The sequence below is a fragment of the Apteryx rowi genome, unplaced genomic scaffold (genome assembly GCF_003343035.1).
Source record: "Apteryx rowi isolate R43461 unplaced genomic scaffold, aptRow1 scaffold_65, whole genome shotgun sequence".
NCBI classification, from domain to species: domain Eukaryota; kingdom Metazoa; phylum Chordata; class Aves; order Apterygiformes; family Apterygidae; genus Apteryx; species Apteryx rowi.
In genome coordinates this window covers 618,354-635,116 of record NW_020450927.1, presented here as the reverse complement: position 1 = coordinate 635,116, position 16,763 = coordinate 618,354, and the positions used below count along the sequence as shown (strand labels likewise).

Sequence of the window (16,763 nt, the reverse complement as noted above, 5' to 3'; positions counted from 1 at the left end):
CAGCCAGCACCAGCCAAAGAGGCCAAGGGTGTGCAGTTCCCCAGGACTACCCAGAGGTGGCATAAATGTAAAAATGCTGCAGACCTCGCTAACTGGTGCTGACCAAGCACACAGCATGCTCATCTTCTCAGGGTTTACGCTACCCTGATGTGCACCCACAAGCACCCCAAGTCCTGAGCCCTCTCAAGAGTAAGCAGTCCCAGAGCAGAGTCCCACACTGTTGGGCTTGTCTTTGGCACAGTACACCAGACTCTTGCTTACTAAGGGCTTGTTGCATGCAAAATACTGTGGTGTGTCACTTATCTGTGAAGGTCAAAATCAAATCCAAGCTCTTCAGTCCCAAGCTAGGGTTCAGTTTGAGCTCAGTCACCTACAGGCATGTTTGTACGGACACAGCCTCTAAGTACRCTTACATTATGAGAAAGCAGTTTAGTAGATATCCCATCCTCCCCCTATAGTGGGCCATACTAAGGACAATCCCTTTTACCGTTGCCAAGTCTGGAAATCAGGAATCAATGGGAAAAGCTCAGAAAGACTGGGCTTTCCTATGGGGAAAGACTGTATTGTTTGGTGAGCTCAGAGACAACTATTCTCATGAGACCTTAAAGTTTTCACCAGAGAATCCATCAGGGTCCAACAAGAAGCCCTGTTAACTACTCTCTGTGCCTCCCCAGCCCCAACAGCTCCATCATAGAGGAGAAGCAACAAGCTCAGTAGCCAGTGAATCCAGTTTAGCCACCCCTGAACTCCCCAAAGTGCTCATATCCTCACCACCACACTTACAAGACCCCAGACTCAAGTCCAGTGCTTGAGGCTTGGTCCTTGGTGAGCATCAGGCAAACACTTGGAGCCAGACTGGTGGGATTCCAAGAGGTGCTGTGTGGAATAAAGAAGCAACTGGGACTCAAACCCTAAGCAGGAGCACCTCCTAACCATGCTTTCCTCACTCAAATGCAAGGCAAGGAAATAATCTCTTCTAGCTGACGTCTCACAGGCAGCAAGTTCAATAGTTTGTAGATAACACACCTCTCTGTCCTTCCCACAAGCAACAGACCACCCCAGGCAGTGAGCAAAGGTGCCTACAGACGCCTTCCAATCCCAGTCATGTCCATGATCTGCAACAGGGTCAGCAACCTCAGTTTGTTCCCAGGGCTTGCAAATTTAAAATAACTTTTCACATACCTGACCTCTTTTACTATAAGGAAGATCTGCCAGGGGTTCTTGTGGCAAAGAAAGAGAAGAGGAAGTGAGCAGCTAACTTGAATGTTGCCTTACTGTCTGGATGGGATTAAGGTCTGGGCAGGTCAGCTGTTGCCCTAAGACATTGAGTTGCTCCTCAGCTACTCTCCGTCTTACACCTTTTTTACTATCAGTCCAACCAAATTTAGCTGTTTTCCAACAATGGCCTCCTCAAGTACCAGAGAATAGTTCAGAATAATATGTTCAACCTTGGGGGCTTGTCTACAAGACACATTCAGTCAGGTTAATTGGGATTACTTTTTGAAGAGGCCTGCTTAAACAGCAGGAGGCTCCCAGGCAGCCTAATCCAATTTAGCATCCTTCTCTTTGGAAGGGATGACAGTGAAGCTTGCATTAAGGTTCATCAGATACCCTAATATCCCAGCTATGGTCAAAAATATCCCAGTGGAGGTAAAATCGAGTTTGTTTCCCCAGGAATGAGGGGCTAACAGGGGCCCCTGCCCCTGGAGACAAAAGGGGAAGAAGTGGGGCAGACAGAGCCCCAGACAGCTGAGTTGGCTGCTCCTGCTGAGGGGGGAGGAGTGGCAGCTTCTACTCAAACACCACGCTGTGCACCCTGGTCCCCGCAGGCAGCCTGGTCTTTGGGGCCATGGCACAGGCCAAGTAGGAAAGGACCCAGGGCCACTTTGTCCCCTGTAGCAGTCTGCTGCTTTAGGCGACTGACTGCCTGTATCACCAGTGCTCAGAGYGGCTTCTGGTCAGCCTGACCTTTCCTTCCCAGTGTATCTCTTATAGACAAGCCTTGTTTAGGCCACTAGGTTTGAGATGCCTGGACATTTTTTACCTTCTTTTGTTACCTCTGCTACTTCTACTGTTATGCTGGATATTGAGATGAAAGGCCCAGCAGCTCTGTCCTCACCCACTTTGCCATCCAGACTGCCCTGCAGTTTTTCTTTTCACATTAACTGTGTCACACACCAGCATCTCATTGACTAACTGCCTGAGGGGGACCCTCACTGAGTGTTAATTGTTGTTAATGAGCTGTTGTTGCTTTCTTTCCAAGAGCACCAATTAGAACAGCACTCAGGCACAGAAGATGTGTGTCTGCAGCAAATCAATGCAAATTTTACTCCGGACTCTGGCATTGCACTGCCAACAACTGCCAACAACTCCTGGAAAATGCTTTAAATCAGGGCAAGATTGGGTGAAGCATGAGAGCAGACAGCTCTCCTGTCATTGCCTACTCCCTTGTTCTTAATACAGCAAGTCAGGGTGAAAGAGAAGTTCTTGACTCACTGTCTATTACTCCTATGACGTTGCCTTACAGGGTATGTCTACACTCATTCGAGTGTTCATTTGAGCTCTGAGTCAAATTTAACTCCAGCCACAAACACACAGTCCCTCTGATATGTTTTACACATGGGTATTGGCCCAGCTGGGGAGTAAAAGACAGAGATTAACTTTATCTCAATTGGAATCTGTCAAAGTTTCAAGCAAAAATACTTGTGTGCCAACAGTCCTCCAACAGCCTTCCCATAAACTGTATTAGGGACAGGCAAGCTTGCTTGCCTTGCCCGGGCAAGAGCCCCAGAAGCTTGTGGCTCAAAGAAGAGYGGGACTTGTGTTGACTTGTGAAGAGTGGGACAGTGCTAACCCTGTAAAGCAAAGTAACAAGGCTTGCTCTTCCCCACTTAACTTTAAAAAGGACATTTGTTGCTTTAGATACCCTACAGACTCAATAGAGAGAGCAATCTAGCCCTCTCCTGAGATCTCATCAGACCTTAAGTACCACCACTGGAAGTCTCACAGACATAGAGGGAGCCCACAGCAACTATACACCTTATTTGGCCCCTCCATATGGGCTTGTATTGGATAATTCCAGGCCCAGGGGCTTAACTGTACAAGCTAAGCAATGTCATTCTTGCTTGTCCTTCCTCTGCTAGGGGTAGGAGTAGCATACATGTCGCAGTCCTGCCTGCTGTGTGATGCTACAAGAGACTACGGCAGTATTGGGTCATGGTTCGAATCTTCTTCCCCTCCGTGTGTTCTTTTTCTGTGCACAAGGAGCAAGAAGAGTCCTTGTATAGCTACACATCTGAACACGGATTCTAGGATTCTCCTCCAGGCCAAGGCTAGGATGGCTTAAAGTTGTGGCCAGAAGAAAGGGTGGACTGACACAGCTGACACAGTCTCCTCCCTGTGCCAGGTCATTCAAGAGCTGAACTCATTAATCCCTCATCTGTTCTCTTACCCTCTAGAAATTGTAGGGAAGTATGTCCCAGCCAATTGCCATTAAACATCTAGCAAGAAGCTCTTCCAGCATCTTCTAGCAAGGCCTGAAGCGCATCACTGACATGCAATAGGGTTGGAGAAGCAAACAAGGTCAGCTCTTCCTAAAGAAAGAGTGCACATTACAAAACTCTGGCTGCAGATCAAAACTACTCAGAGAGAGCTTCTCAGAGAAAAAAGCTGATCTGATGCTATTAGAAAATCATATAGGTTGAAAGGGATGTCCTGAGGTCTCTAGTCCAACCTCCTGCTAAAAGGAGGTCCAGTTAGATCAGGTTGCTCATGGCCTTGTCGAGTCTAGACAAGCTATCAAGACACTTCACCAGAACAAACTGATTCTGTCAAAAGTGTTGGTAAGAAATTGTCCAGTGTCTCACTTTGACTTTCTCCTTTGCATTATTTTTGGTCATGCTAAGAAACATTCACATCTAAATCATTCCCTTTCCCCACCAGCACTCTCAAAGCCACAGCTGCCTCCAGCTCAGTCCTAAACTCTGACTGTAGTTCTTCAGCAGGTATAAAAAAGCATGGATTGCTCAGCTGAGCAGCCAGCTCACTCTCTCTCCTCCAATTACAGACCAAAATCAGATCTGTTGTTCAGATCTAAGCACCTGGCTCCTATTTTGCTGCCTTTTCTCAGTTTGTTAAATTTTATTTCGCGTTATTTCTCCCGTTTTGGCTTCCACTGTAAAAATCCTTCTGTAAGTTCCCCAGCTGCCCTACTCCTCATAAATGTTCATTTAAGTATAATACCTTATGACCAAACCCAGAGTTTACTGACTCAGTGTGAGCTTTGCCTGAACAAAATGCCTTGGGCTAAAGTTCTCTGCTTGTGTATGTTGGGATTTGTYCACCAGCTTTGGAGGAACAGCACTCAAGCTGACTGTGCTGCCTATCAGGTGTTCCCAACAGCGCGCTCAAACTTTCCTTGATTTTTCCCAAACCCGCGCTACCAATTTCCCAGTGTTTTTCCCACAAAATAAACAAGCTCAAATGTGTCACAGGAGAGCTAGCATTGCAGACCTGGAGCACTCTGTAGTTAAACAGCAGCTCCTGCTCACCACATTTGCTGCACTGCTCTGCCTGGCTGTTACGCCACTGTTGCTCCGGCTCACCTCCGCAGCCCTGGCACTGTCTCAGCTCTTTCAGAAAAGATTCAGCTACACATGGTCTCTGAAACGGCCTCCTTCATAAAAGGAAAGCATCTGGGATGAGGTTGTCACTTCTTTTCAGAGAGCACCCCAAAAATCTCAGAAATGCCCTCACCTCCACCACAGTTGGCTGCAGCATCATGTTTTGGTGATTACTCACCCACCTCAAGTTTTGGGCACGGCTTGGGTGACCATGCTTTGCCAAACGTGACTGCCACTTTTCTATTCACACTGCATCACTAACACAGATACTCTTCTTAAAAAAAAGTCCCCAGACTTTCCCAATATATATACAGAATCTCTGTAAATGCTCCCCTTCTTCCCCAGAGATGCGGGCACCCTGACCATCTATTGGGAAGGATGAGCCTGGAGAAGAGAGGAAGTCCACAAACTTCTTTGAAGAAGTCTGCAAAAGATGGCTCAGAAAAACTCATCATGAGCAGGAATCAATTCATGCCCCCACATTTCCCAAATGCAGGGCACATTGGATTTCTTTTTCAGAGCTTAGAATACAAACAGTCAATCTTGTCTTATATTCAGACCAATGAGATCTGTGGAAAGAAAATTGCAAAAGATTTGTTATTTCCCTAGTGTTCCCACTTTCCCATTCCTTTCCCACAGAAGCAAGTTGTTGTTGTTGTTGTTTTTTTTTCTTTTTCCCAACTTTCAGGGGAAAATCCTGACAAATGGAAGCCCTGATTCATACCAGCAAAAATTTGGCCTTTTTAATTTAAGGTGGAGCCCTTCGTCTCTGAGGATGAAAACATTTCTCTAACTACACACAGAGGGCAAGGACCAACCCTTTGCCCTGCTAAAACAAAGCCATTTATGCAGGCCAAGTGATGCTGGATGGCTCACAGCAATGCTGTGTGGCCACCAACAGCAGAGAGCCAAACTGGAGACCGGAGAGCGACTTCACGTCCCCTCCACTTAGGAAAATACTCCATGTGCTTGAGCGGTCACAACTTCCCATCCAGGTCTTAGCATTCAGAGAACACTTGGAAAATGGGAGGCCTGGTAGAAACAGAGCACTGAAGATTGTGGTCACCAGGGAGACTTCCAGAGGTAGGAAAACATCTGCTGGTGGGGTGCTCACGCAGAGACCCAGCTCTGTGGCCACATGGATAGAGGCAAGCCCTGTAAGAAGGGCGCTCTCATCCTCTTCTTGCATTTTCTCAGACTGCTGGAAGACGTGTGAGAAATGCTCAGAAATGGACGAAGAGAAGCGCTGTTCCTCTCCCACCATCACTGCTTACGCCAAAGACACCTGCTTCCCCCTACCCTCCATTTCTCACCTGGGAAACAGCAGATATAAGAAGCCAGGCTCGGAAAAAAAGGCACTTAGGGCCGCAGCCTGCCTGCTCCCATAGCCTGGGGAACAGAGTGAGGAGGAGGGAAGGGGGTCAAAGGAGCTGCATGTCCCTAAAAACCTCCTTGTAGCTTTTCTCACCAGACCATACCATTCACCCTAGCATCCTCATTGCACCGCGCCCGCTTAGGTGGACCTCTCTGCCCGTCAACATGAACAAACAGCGTGAGAGAGAGCTTCTGATAGACACAGCACCACACACAGCAGTGGCGAACGAGCAGTTTTCTCTGACACAAAAACAGAAAGGACTTAAAAAAAAAAAGAAAAAAAAAGGGAAAGCCATAACTTTTTTTTCCCCTCCCCATCTCTGTCCAAAAAGTACATTTGGCAGAGCCCTGAGCGCTGGAAACAATCCGTGTAGCTGCCGGTACTTCAGAGGCAAGCGACACAGCAGGCTCAGCTCCCGTCTGGCGGCCGGAGCGCCGGGGAGAAAGGGCAAGCGGGGAGCCGGCTTTGCCGCGGCCTCGGGGAGGCGCGCGTAAGCCCAGGAGCAGCCGCGGATGGCATCAACGCCACTTCTGTCCCCACCGCCCAGGGTCTCCCATCACGCGGGGAGACATCCCCTCCGCAGCCCGCCCCGGCTGCCGCCTCCGAAGGCGCTCCCTGCTACGCGAGGTCCCTACGGACGCCGAGCAGCCTCCCGCCGCGCGGCAGGGCTCGGTCAGGCCTGGCCGTTGCGACAGGAGGGCGATTTGCTCTCAAAACACGGTTCGGTTTTGAGGAGCAGGGCTGGGGCAGCCAGGAGACCTTTCTCCCAGGATCCCAGCACCTGAGCTCTTCCTTTTGTTTCCCATGGACTTTTTTATTTTTTATTTTTTTCTGCTCAGTGTTGTCTAGCAGCTAGAGGCCAAATGTGAAAATGCGTCAGGGAAGAGATCAGGGAAAGGCTTGCGGGGAGAGCTAATCTTTTATTAGCTCATCAGATACAGCTGGAAAAAACAGACCAGCTTTGGGGCGCAAAAGCTCATCTTTACCTTTCAGTGCGCCGGCAGGCTTCGCCGTTGCCCAAACTCTCGCTGTGCCCAGACAAGGGCCTTTCCGCGGGGGGCTCGCTGACCCCCCGCTGGGGCCAGATTTGGAGATACTCGTGCACGCCGCTCCACACCTTCCTCCAAGCCGGCAGCGGCCCTGTTCCCAGCTAGCAGGGCTACCTCCGCCTCCCCYGCCCCCGCCGGCAGGGAAAGGCATTTTAGATGTAAACGAAAAACCAAGCATCGGCTTTAAACCTGAAGGTGCGGGGCTGGGGGCGAGGTGGACACCGGACAGCAATTCCTCAGCTGCTTTCAGCCCGGAGAGTCCGGAGGTCCCTCGCACGTCCACCTGAGCGATCCGGCCCAGCGGCAGCTCCGCGCTGAGGATCCCTCCGGAGAGCAGCCCCCGCCCCCCCCCCAGCTCCTTTTTGGGGGAGAAAACACTAAAGGCACRGGGTTGATCTAAATGGTGTTGGAGAGGGGCAGAAGCCGGTGACGCGCGCTGGGAGCAGCCCTGTTCTGCGGGATTGACTCACTCCTAGGACGCCCAGACCCTGCTCTCCGCCGCCTCCCGAAAACACCCCTCCGAATCCCCGCTCCCAAGCAGCCACCTCCTGGGCGAGCGAGCGGCTTTCCGTAAGGAAAGGCCTGCCTCCGGGAGAGCGGACTTGCAGGAGAGGGGTTTGGGGGGGGGGGGGAAGCAAACACGCCCTCCCTCGACGCAGCCCCCGCGCCGCCCCCGCCCCGCGCCTACCGCTGCGGCGAGTCGGGGTCGAAGCAGGTCTTCGCCACGTCGGTGGCCAGCGGGTCGCAGCAGTCGCCGTCGTCGAAGTCGTCCAGCATGTTGTTGCACTCCATGTGGCAGACGCCGTCGCGGCGCTTCCAGGAGAAGCAGCGGCCGGGCCGGCGGCAGTCGCCGCCGTCGTAGCCGGTGAGCGGGTGCTCGCACTCGGGGTCGCAGTGGTCGTTGCCGATCTTGCTGGGCTCGCAGCCGAGGAGCACGGCGCGCCGGCGCAGTGAGGAGTTGCGCACCTCCAGGAGGCTCAGCTGCCAGGAGATGTTGTAGGGCCGGAAGGCCTCGCTCAGCGCCCGGTGCTGCCGCGCCACCTGCTCGCGGCTCACCGTGGGCCGCCGGCCCTCGTCGTCCAGCACGTTGACCACGCGGTAGCGCACCACCTTCTCGCCGCGCAGCGGCCAGTGCCCGTTGTAGCCGGCGGCCAGCTCCACGTTGTCGCAGGCCGTCTGCCCGCAGGCCGGGGGCCCCAGGGGCCGCAGCACGGGCGCCGGCGGTGGCGGCAGGGCCCGCCGCTCCGGGAAGCTCGCCTCCCTGAAGGGGGCCCAGCGCTCGTCCGGGGCGGCGAAGCCGGCGGCGAGCACCAGCCCCGCGGCGCCCGCGGCCGCCCCCTCCAGGAAGGGCCGCTGCAGCCGGGGCTGCGGCAGGGCGACGCGCCACAGCGCCAGCGCCGCCAGGTGCCCGCGGAAGTTGTGGCCGGCGCCCGAGGCGTCGCCGCCCAGCAGCAGCGTGCGGCAGGAGGCCATGAAGGCGCTGTGCAGCGCCCCGGCCTGCCGGCCCGCCCGGCCCACCCGCGCCCCGTCCACGTAGAGCGCCATCCACCGCCCGTCGTAGGTGGCGGCCACGTGCGTCCAGGCCTCGGGGCGGTAGCGGTGGTGGCCGGCAACCACGGTGGCGGCGGCCGCCCGGTCCGTGCGGAGCGAGAAGAAGAAGCGGGCGTCCTTCTTGCCGCGGAGCTGCAGGGCGCGGATGCCCAGGGCCCAGCCCTTGTCGCTCGCCGTGTGGGAGCAGTTGTCGAACACACCTGCAGCGGGCGGCAAGGCGACGGGGGGAGAGCGCGTGAGGCGCCGAGCGGGTCACCCCGCGGCCCGCGCCCCCGCGGCGCCGCGCCGGCCCTCCCCAGCATGCGAGCCAGGCCCGTGGCGGCCGCTTCCCGGGGCGGCCGCCCGCTACGTCCGCCCGCCGTCAGCTGACGGAGCGGCTCTTGGCAGGGCCACCAGGAAGCTCCCACATCTGGAGGAACATCTGGCGCCGTCGCCGCGCGCCTGCCCGCGATCGCCTCCACGCCGGCGGGCGGGCAGCTGGCCTCCGCTCGTCCCCCCCGAGCACCCAGGACGCCCAGGGTAAGGAGCCGCGCTTTAAAGCGGCGGCCGAGCAATAACTCGAAAAACGCGTGTCCCGTGTTTCTTTATGTTTCGGGGAGGGGAGAGATTTGGGCCAGGCTGAAAAACACAGGCGCAATCAAGCCTGGTCGGAGGCCGGGCGACGGGCTGTCGGTGTGGGGCGGGAGGGGGCCCCGGCCGGCCGTTTGGGCGAGCAGGTGGAGGCGCCGGGAAGGACGGCAGAGCCGGAGCAGCCGAGCGGAGAGGGTCCGGGAGGGGAGGAAGAGCCTGGAAAGGAGGGGGAGGGCGGGACGGGGAAAGCGTGAGAGGAGGAAAGGAGCGGCCAAAGCGAGCGAGGTGTTTTTGAGCCGCTCGCCGTAAAGAGCGCTCCTCCGGGACGGGATTAGACGCGAAGCTTTTTATCTGCGGGCCAAAGCTTTTAAGAATCAGAACACAGCAACCCAAAGCAAAAGAGCCTCCTCCGGGGACCGTTTCCCCAGCAGCTTCCAGGCTGATTTACAGCTCTCCTTTACGCTCCAGTTTGCTTCGCAGTCATGCGTCGAGCGCAGACAGGCGAGGGTCGGAGAGGGAGAGGAAAATGGAGGGGACTCGCCCGCTCTCGGCTGACCTGCCCCGCGCGGGCGGCGGCGGCGGCGGCTTTGCTTCCAGCTGGGTGGAGGCGCACCTCGGCCCCTGAAGCTCTCCTAAGCAGAAAGCCATCCCAGGCCATTTAAAGCAGGAGCGGCTTTGGCCCCGGTCTCCCAGCATGGGTCCTCACCACGCGCTCAGGCATGCTGCAGACCTGCATTTTAGTCTACGCGGACCTGGAGTCTTGCTAATGTTCCCTGAAACTCAGGCGACTGAGCGCCTGCAGTCAAGATCTGGAAGCATTCAGGCACTTAATTCCCTTGGAAATCAATGGTGCTAAGGCACTTAAATACTAGTAAGGGGAGGTAAAACCACTGTTTGAAAAAACTGGCTCTGGGTCCCTAAAGCACCGAGGCACTTTAATCTCCAGGTGCCTGGATTGCTCTCCGGAGAGGCCCATTTCCCTCTCCCTGGACTACAGGAGAATCCCAAAGTACCCGTGCTCCTGTGCGTGGCCTAAGGTGGGCTGAGATATTGCCAAGCCTTTGGTACCAAACCTTCCCACACACACAGTTGAGGGAAGACTGGCCTCTTGTGTGCCTTAAATCAGCATTTTAACTGCAGCAGCTACTGTGAGCGCAAAGCTGAGAAGTGATACTTTCACTTCGGCACGGCTCGGGGCAGTCTGGGTTTATTGGTACTAATTCCTCCTCTGTCTGTTCTCCAGCTCTCTGAGCTGCCTGTACCATCAGCCACAAGGAAGCCAGAAGCAACAGGCAAGAAGTGACCAAGCTGCTGCCTGCCGGCTGGCCCACTTTCCTAGTGGTGTAAGCTGATGTGTTTAATTTGCAACTGAGACAGACTCAAGGTCCCCCTGCAATTAATTACTGCACCTCTGCTGACAGCTGACAGTAACATGCTGAGCCACCGTATCTCGGGTGCTTCCATCACATGGTTGTAACCCCATGTGCGTTGAAACCAGCTCAGTTCCTGCTGCAGCCAGGTTGTTCACACAGTCATCTGCTGGGGTGAGCAGGCTTGAAATCACACTCCTAAGCCCTGTCAGTGGCACTTTCTCATGGAGGCAAGGTTGGCCTCGATTTTCAAGGGCGTATCAACATTCAGTCTGTCCGGCTGTTGACAGGTCGGATTTTTCAGAAGGCAGGTGCCAAGCATTTTAAAATGCCTTTCCATGGGCACTTAGAAAGGCTGCTTTGCTTTTCAAAATCTTGGCCCTCGCTTGAATCTCCCTTCAGCCAACAGCGACAAGCTGGAATTCAAACCATCTTGAAAATCCAGCGAGCAGGCAGCGATCTAGTTCTCCAAGCCCTGCATCTTGGTATCCTGCCTCGAAGCGAGAGTTCATGATAAACTCTTCAACAACAACACCTCCTCCCCGTGCCTCTGAGCCCCCTGCTCTCCCACTCACCACCAAGACAAATTGCTTCCAGATGCGACGGCTCTCCGAGCAGAGAGAGCCAGAGAGCCGGGACTGCAGCGTCTTAGACACACACACAGCCCTCGCCGCCTTTCATCTGCCTCAGCAAAGCTTCCTGAGGAACTTCGTTGAGGTCCTAAGCCTGACCACTGCTGCTGAAAAACACTGCTGTGCCTGAAGGTCTGCTGTGGCTCCCGTCTTCTTTTTATGTTCCTACTGCAAAACTTCTTATGCTTCAGCTTCCTGTTTTTCCCTGGCTTTGTCCCTACCCAGCTGCACAGGTTTCTCTTGAATCAATTTAAGCCGAGGTTGCCCCAGTTCAAAGCTTGCATCAGATCTGGTGCAAGCTAGAGTAAACTGATTCAAGACAGTACTTGAACATACTCACACACAGGGCCTTGCATGGTCTCTGTAAAACTTGGCCTGAGCTTCTCAAGCCAAACCCGGCCACCCATCTCTACACCTSGATTCAGCAGCTCCCCTCACCCTCCTGCTCCCATCCCATACACCATCTGCCCTGCTCCTTGGCATCAAGGCATCAGGCAAAAATTAGGAGCCACCCATTCCATTCTTGTCCTGGCTTTCTGCCTCCTCCCCCCGAGGACTGTCAGCGTGACACACACCACTCAGTGGCAGTAGCTCTCCAGCCTCTCTTTTCCTCTCCTGACATCATTCCTTTCCTCTGGCCCTGGGGAAACTGTAGCTGTCATAGTTACTTCAAAGAGGCCAGTGGAGAGAGACAGAAGTATAGAGAAGAAGCTACTCAGCAGGACCTCCTGGATTACATCCAAGGGATTTGACTAAAGCCAGGTTACCATGACCCCATGTATTCCTGCCAGCCCTCGTAAACAAGCCAGCCTCATGGTCAAGTATGCCAGAGGCTGCTAATATATTTGCAAAGGTTATATTAAGCCCCTTTAAAACCCAGGCCCAGGCACCCCTCCCTCTCCTGTTCCTTCAACGTATTGTGAGAAGGGTGGTGCCTTTTTTTGCAATCAGATGGTTTTAGCCACCCCAGACAGGGATACATGCCACCACTCACTACAAAGGCAGCCACACACAAAGCTTACGTGGGTGGATGGGGTTTGGCCAACTGTTGTTTTCTGATGGATTGTGAAAGGGAGGCAGAAAGACCAGGGAAGCTGAGAAAGAGGGAAGCCAAGAAGCAGGAGACAGTCAAAGAAGCCTTGCAGCCATAAAGAGAAAGCAAAGCTGGAGAGTATTTTTGAGCTGAATGCTGGCTGAAAGATGCTTGGACCTGCAAACTCAAAAGCCATCTTCTAGTATTTGGTCATCATCAGGGTAGAAGAAACAGGGCTTGGTACCTTCTCTATTTGGAAAACTCATGCATTTCACCTTGTAACAATTCAGACTGCCCCAAATTTGATTAAGCACTGAGGTAAAAAATGGGAAAATAGTGTTGGGGTGCAACAGCTTTCCAGGGGAGAGTGTGAGCTGAGCTGGTATCTTTGCAAACCCGCTTTGGAGCCAAGCCTGGAAGTGCCCCACAAATTCAAAAATGGCCAAAAGAACCTTAAACAAGCCTAAGACAAGGTCTGGAGACTTCATCAGAGGAATTCAAATAAGGCCAAGGTCAGTTCTACAATAAGGGCTGGAAACCTGCTAATACAGCAGCTGGCGCTTCCTAAAAAGGGCCAGAGAGGAAATCTCTGTTGCAGCGGCAGCTAGGAAGGGTGCAGGCAGGTCAGCACGTGCTGCAGCTGTGATCCCACTTCAGAACGACAAAGCTGGGCCCTCAAGGGACAACCACCACAGCTCCTCATGATCAAAGCTCTCCCGTGAAAGGGAGCACCCACAAAAGCTCTGGCCTCCTCCAAGCCCAGCTGCTCAGAGAGGACAAGCTCCTGCGCTAGCCCTGTGGTAGCTACCCTGGGCAGCAGACTAGCAAGCAGCCGACAGTCTGTGGGGCTGGGTGCCCAGCTGAGAGCTAGCCAGAAACAGAAAGACGGGAGTCCTCCTGAACCGACAGGCCACCATGGAGATGTGGCCTTGTGCTCCTGACATCTCCCAAGGTCCTCCGCAAGAAATCAGCAGGGGACCAATTTCTAGCCCCTCGAGTAAGCTGGGGCTGGCAGCTCCAAATCAGTGAGGGGAGGCCCTGGAGACCTGGGAGGCTGTGGAGCTTGCCAAGGAACTTGAAATTTTTTCCTGGTGGTGGCCCACCAGAAAGGGAAACAGCCGCTTGCAGAGGAAATGGAAGCCGATTGCCTCAGCACCCGTAAGTGCAACTCTGCTTCTAATCTATGCAATGGGAAAGGGGAAATCTAATCGGGTTTGTGACGTTTGTCAGTGATTAGAGTGATAAATTCAGGTTTAAAAACAAGAGTTGTTGGCAACCATGCAAAAAATGAAGAGAAGCAGCTCAGCTTAAGCACTGATACGTGAAAAAAATGGCCACAAAAATGCCCCCCAGAGAATGCAGCTGGGACCTTCAGGGCTGGTAGAGAAGGGTATTGCAAACACTGATGAAAGCCTCACACTCTGGCCAAGAAATGGCCAGGTACCCAGTTAACACAGGAAAGCTCAGAACTGGAAAGCTCGGTCTCTCAGTGTCTTTTTGGCAATGAGGACGCAGTACTGGGAGTTTGGCTATTTGGTATGTAATGGGATCTCCGGAAGGCATAGGAGCAGACACTGGCTAAAACACTCTGTTAGACCAAACACACTAAAAATGCTTAGGGAATAGGGGACACAAAAAAGAACCGCCCCACAAGCCTCAGATGGAGACGGGGAGCAAGGAAGAGGAACCCGTTTCAATGCTGGTCCCCTGCGATTGGAGCATGAAGTCAGGAGAGCTGAGACAGCCGAGAAACAAATAACCCGTTTGGTTCCTGCTGTGGCTTGAGATTACAGACAAGCTGCCAGGAAAGGTGTCTGATGGAGAAAAAGCCTCCAAAGAGGTGAAACGCACCACTTTGTAAGGACTGCATTCAAAAGCAGCGTCTTCTCCTCTTGCTGGGACCAGGACCTAAGCTACCTGCTCCTCTCTTTGCAGCACAAGCGATAGTTCAGCCAGACTTTGAGACTCAGGCACTAGGCTGCTAAAGCTCTGGAGGGTCTGAAACAAGAACAGCTCCTCGCTTGTTTTGCTAAGTGTTCCTAACCAGGACGGTCAAATAGGAATCAGCTAGTAAACACTGAGGAAAGTAATGAGGGAAGGAAAGGAAAACCAAACAATGTGCCGGACTCAGTGCAACTTGTGCTCTCCCAACAGGACTGGACATGGCACTATTCCCTAACTAGGGCCATCAAAGCACTCTCGTTTCCTTAAACACCAGCAGACTTTTGGCCAACATGGGCTAGTGAGTGTCTGACGGCAGCCAGAGCAGCAGATCAGAGAAGGTGGCCACCTCTCGCAGCACAAGGTGGTGAGCAGCTTGGGGCAGCCAAAAGGTTTAACCCAGCGGAGCTGCAGCCAAAGAAAGACACCTGGTTTCAGCCTCAGCCACAGCAGAAATTTGAGACTGCTTCTGGTTAGGGATTTTCTCCTGACCCAACAAAACCATGTTTGATCTGAGTAATAACAAATCACAGCCTGGCACGAGGGGAAATCACTTCATAGTTTACCAGAAGCAGAACGGCCTTGGATGAGGGAAAATAAAAAAGACAGAAAAACAAATGACGTCACATGAAAGGACTCTCATCTGCTGCCCAAAGTGAGAGAGATGCGGAGGAGTGACAACATGCAGCACAAGAGGGGTGAGTCGCCTTCCAGGGAGGTGGCCATGGAAGGGCAGCTGGGGTCATGCCTTGACAGAAATCCTCCTGATGCGAGAGGGACTAGCAGGGACTAGTGGCCCCATCCAGGGCATCTCTTAGGCAAAAAAAAAAAAGAAAAAAATCTACAAGAACAAAGCCTGAACTCCTGATTCTTTGACAGAGGGAGCAATTCCTGATGCGATTGAACCAGCCGACAGAGCAGCTTTCTTTACCTGGACAGAGCTGCCAGCTTGGCCTTATTTACCAGGCAACAAAGCTGGGAGATGCTCAGCTCTGCCCTGCTTTCCATCCACCTTCCCGCACACGCACACCAGCCCCTGGAGCATCTCCAGCGAACAAGCTCCTTCACAGCTCGGGCAGCCTCATGGCTCGGTCCCCTCTCTGCCGACAGGGCCAGGAGCAGCAGAAAGGAGGCAGGCTGAGCACATGCGAAAGGGCTTGCAGCCGCCCGGGTCACCTGCTCTCCCAAAACGCCAGCCGGTGCTGGCCTGCCCCTCTGCGTCCCTCGCCACGCACCTGGGCCCCGAGTTCCCAGCTGCAGGGAGCGGGTGGGAAGCAGGCAGTGACTCAGAAAGCAGGAGGCGCGTGGGACTGACTCAAACACTGCAGCCTGGAGGCCAAGGGATATTACTAGAGTGCGTGCCAGTGGTTATGGACAGCGCTTTCGTCTTTGTGTAACAACTGGCCTGCCCTCCTCAAGGAAAAAAAAAAGAAGGGAAAAAAAAAATACTGGCTAGCTGGGGAAAGTAAAGCCCAACACCTGCAGGCCAGATCTCCAGATGCAAGTAGCTGTGCTGCCGATCGGTTGGAAGCGTGCTCCACGGGTCCCAACCTGCTGCCGCCTGCCGGGGAGGCAGCCGAGACCCCGATGGGGAAGGCAAGCACCAAGCCAAACACTAGGCAATTCCCCCATGCATGGCTGTTTTCCCCTCTCTGCCACCCAGCCTCCAGCCAGTCCCTCCTCCCTTTTCTGCAGCAAAGACACAGCTGTCACTCCGGCAAGCCAGGGAGAAAAATTAATGAGACATGTCAGGCAGATAGTGAGGCAGAGGGGCGGTTCAGTGGAGGGATTGCAGGCGGAGAGAGTTAGGATAAAGAGAGGAGTTTGCACTGGGGGAGAGGGTGAGGGCAGGTGAAGCTCCTCTTGCCCAGCCAGCCGGCTCAGAGGGGGAGGCACGGGAATGCAATGGCCCTCAAGCTCTCCCAGAGAGGAACCCCAAACCCTCTGACTGCCGTTGCCTGCCCTCGGCATCTGCCGTCCCCGGCCCGGCCCTGCCTGCCTTGTGCAGGTGTTATTCCTCTGTCCCGCCAGGCTTGCATCCTGCCACAGACACCCGTCCTGGCAAGAGCGCATGCAACAGCGGTGCAGGGAGTCCCCCAGCCCTGTCTCCGCTGTCAGGCAAACTCAGGTGAGGTCCTGAGGTCCTCACCTCAGGCAAGCTCAGGTGAGGTCCCAGCTGCTCAGGTGAGGTCTGGACCTTTTCCTTTCCAACCCACCGTACGGATCTGCGCCTCACATCTCCCTGCCTGTGCTTTAGTCTCCTGTTTCTCCTCAGGCTCTCCAGGCTGAGCATCACCTGCCTGTTCCTCAGCCCGCGTTTAGAGAGGGGAGTTGAACTCCCGGCACACAAAAGCTGCCATCGTCCCTGCCAAAGGGGTTCTGGGGCCGGGTTCATCGCCCAGAGCTCGGGGAAGGTCTTCTCCAAAGCGGGCCGTGCCCCCTCAGCAGCAGCTGTTGCACCGCAGCCACCGCTGTGGCTTTTGCCACCGGGGGAAAAGAAGAGGGAAAAGACGGAGAAGACGCTCCATCGCCGCCGCTGCGGGGCCAAAACCCGGCACCTTGCGGCGAGCGGCGAGCGGGGCCCGGCGGCGGCGTTTGCGGGGCCCCCCCGGCTCCTCCG

General features: G+C 54.3%; 1 protein-coding gene across 1 annotated transcript in view; it reads right to left on the bottom strand.

The window, feature by feature from the left end:
* Nucleotides 1-16,763, bottom strand: part of PAPPA2 (pappalysin 2) — a 121,196-nt gene that overhangs the window by 98,065 nt on the left and 6,368 nt on the right. Inside the window, exon 3 of the mRNA XM_026084646.1 lies at nucleotides 7,735-8,797. Coding sequence (XP_025940431.1) covers nucleotides 7,735-8,797 — 1,063 coding nt within the window. The remainder of the gene's footprint in view (nucleotides 1-7,734; nucleotides 8,798-16,763) is intronic.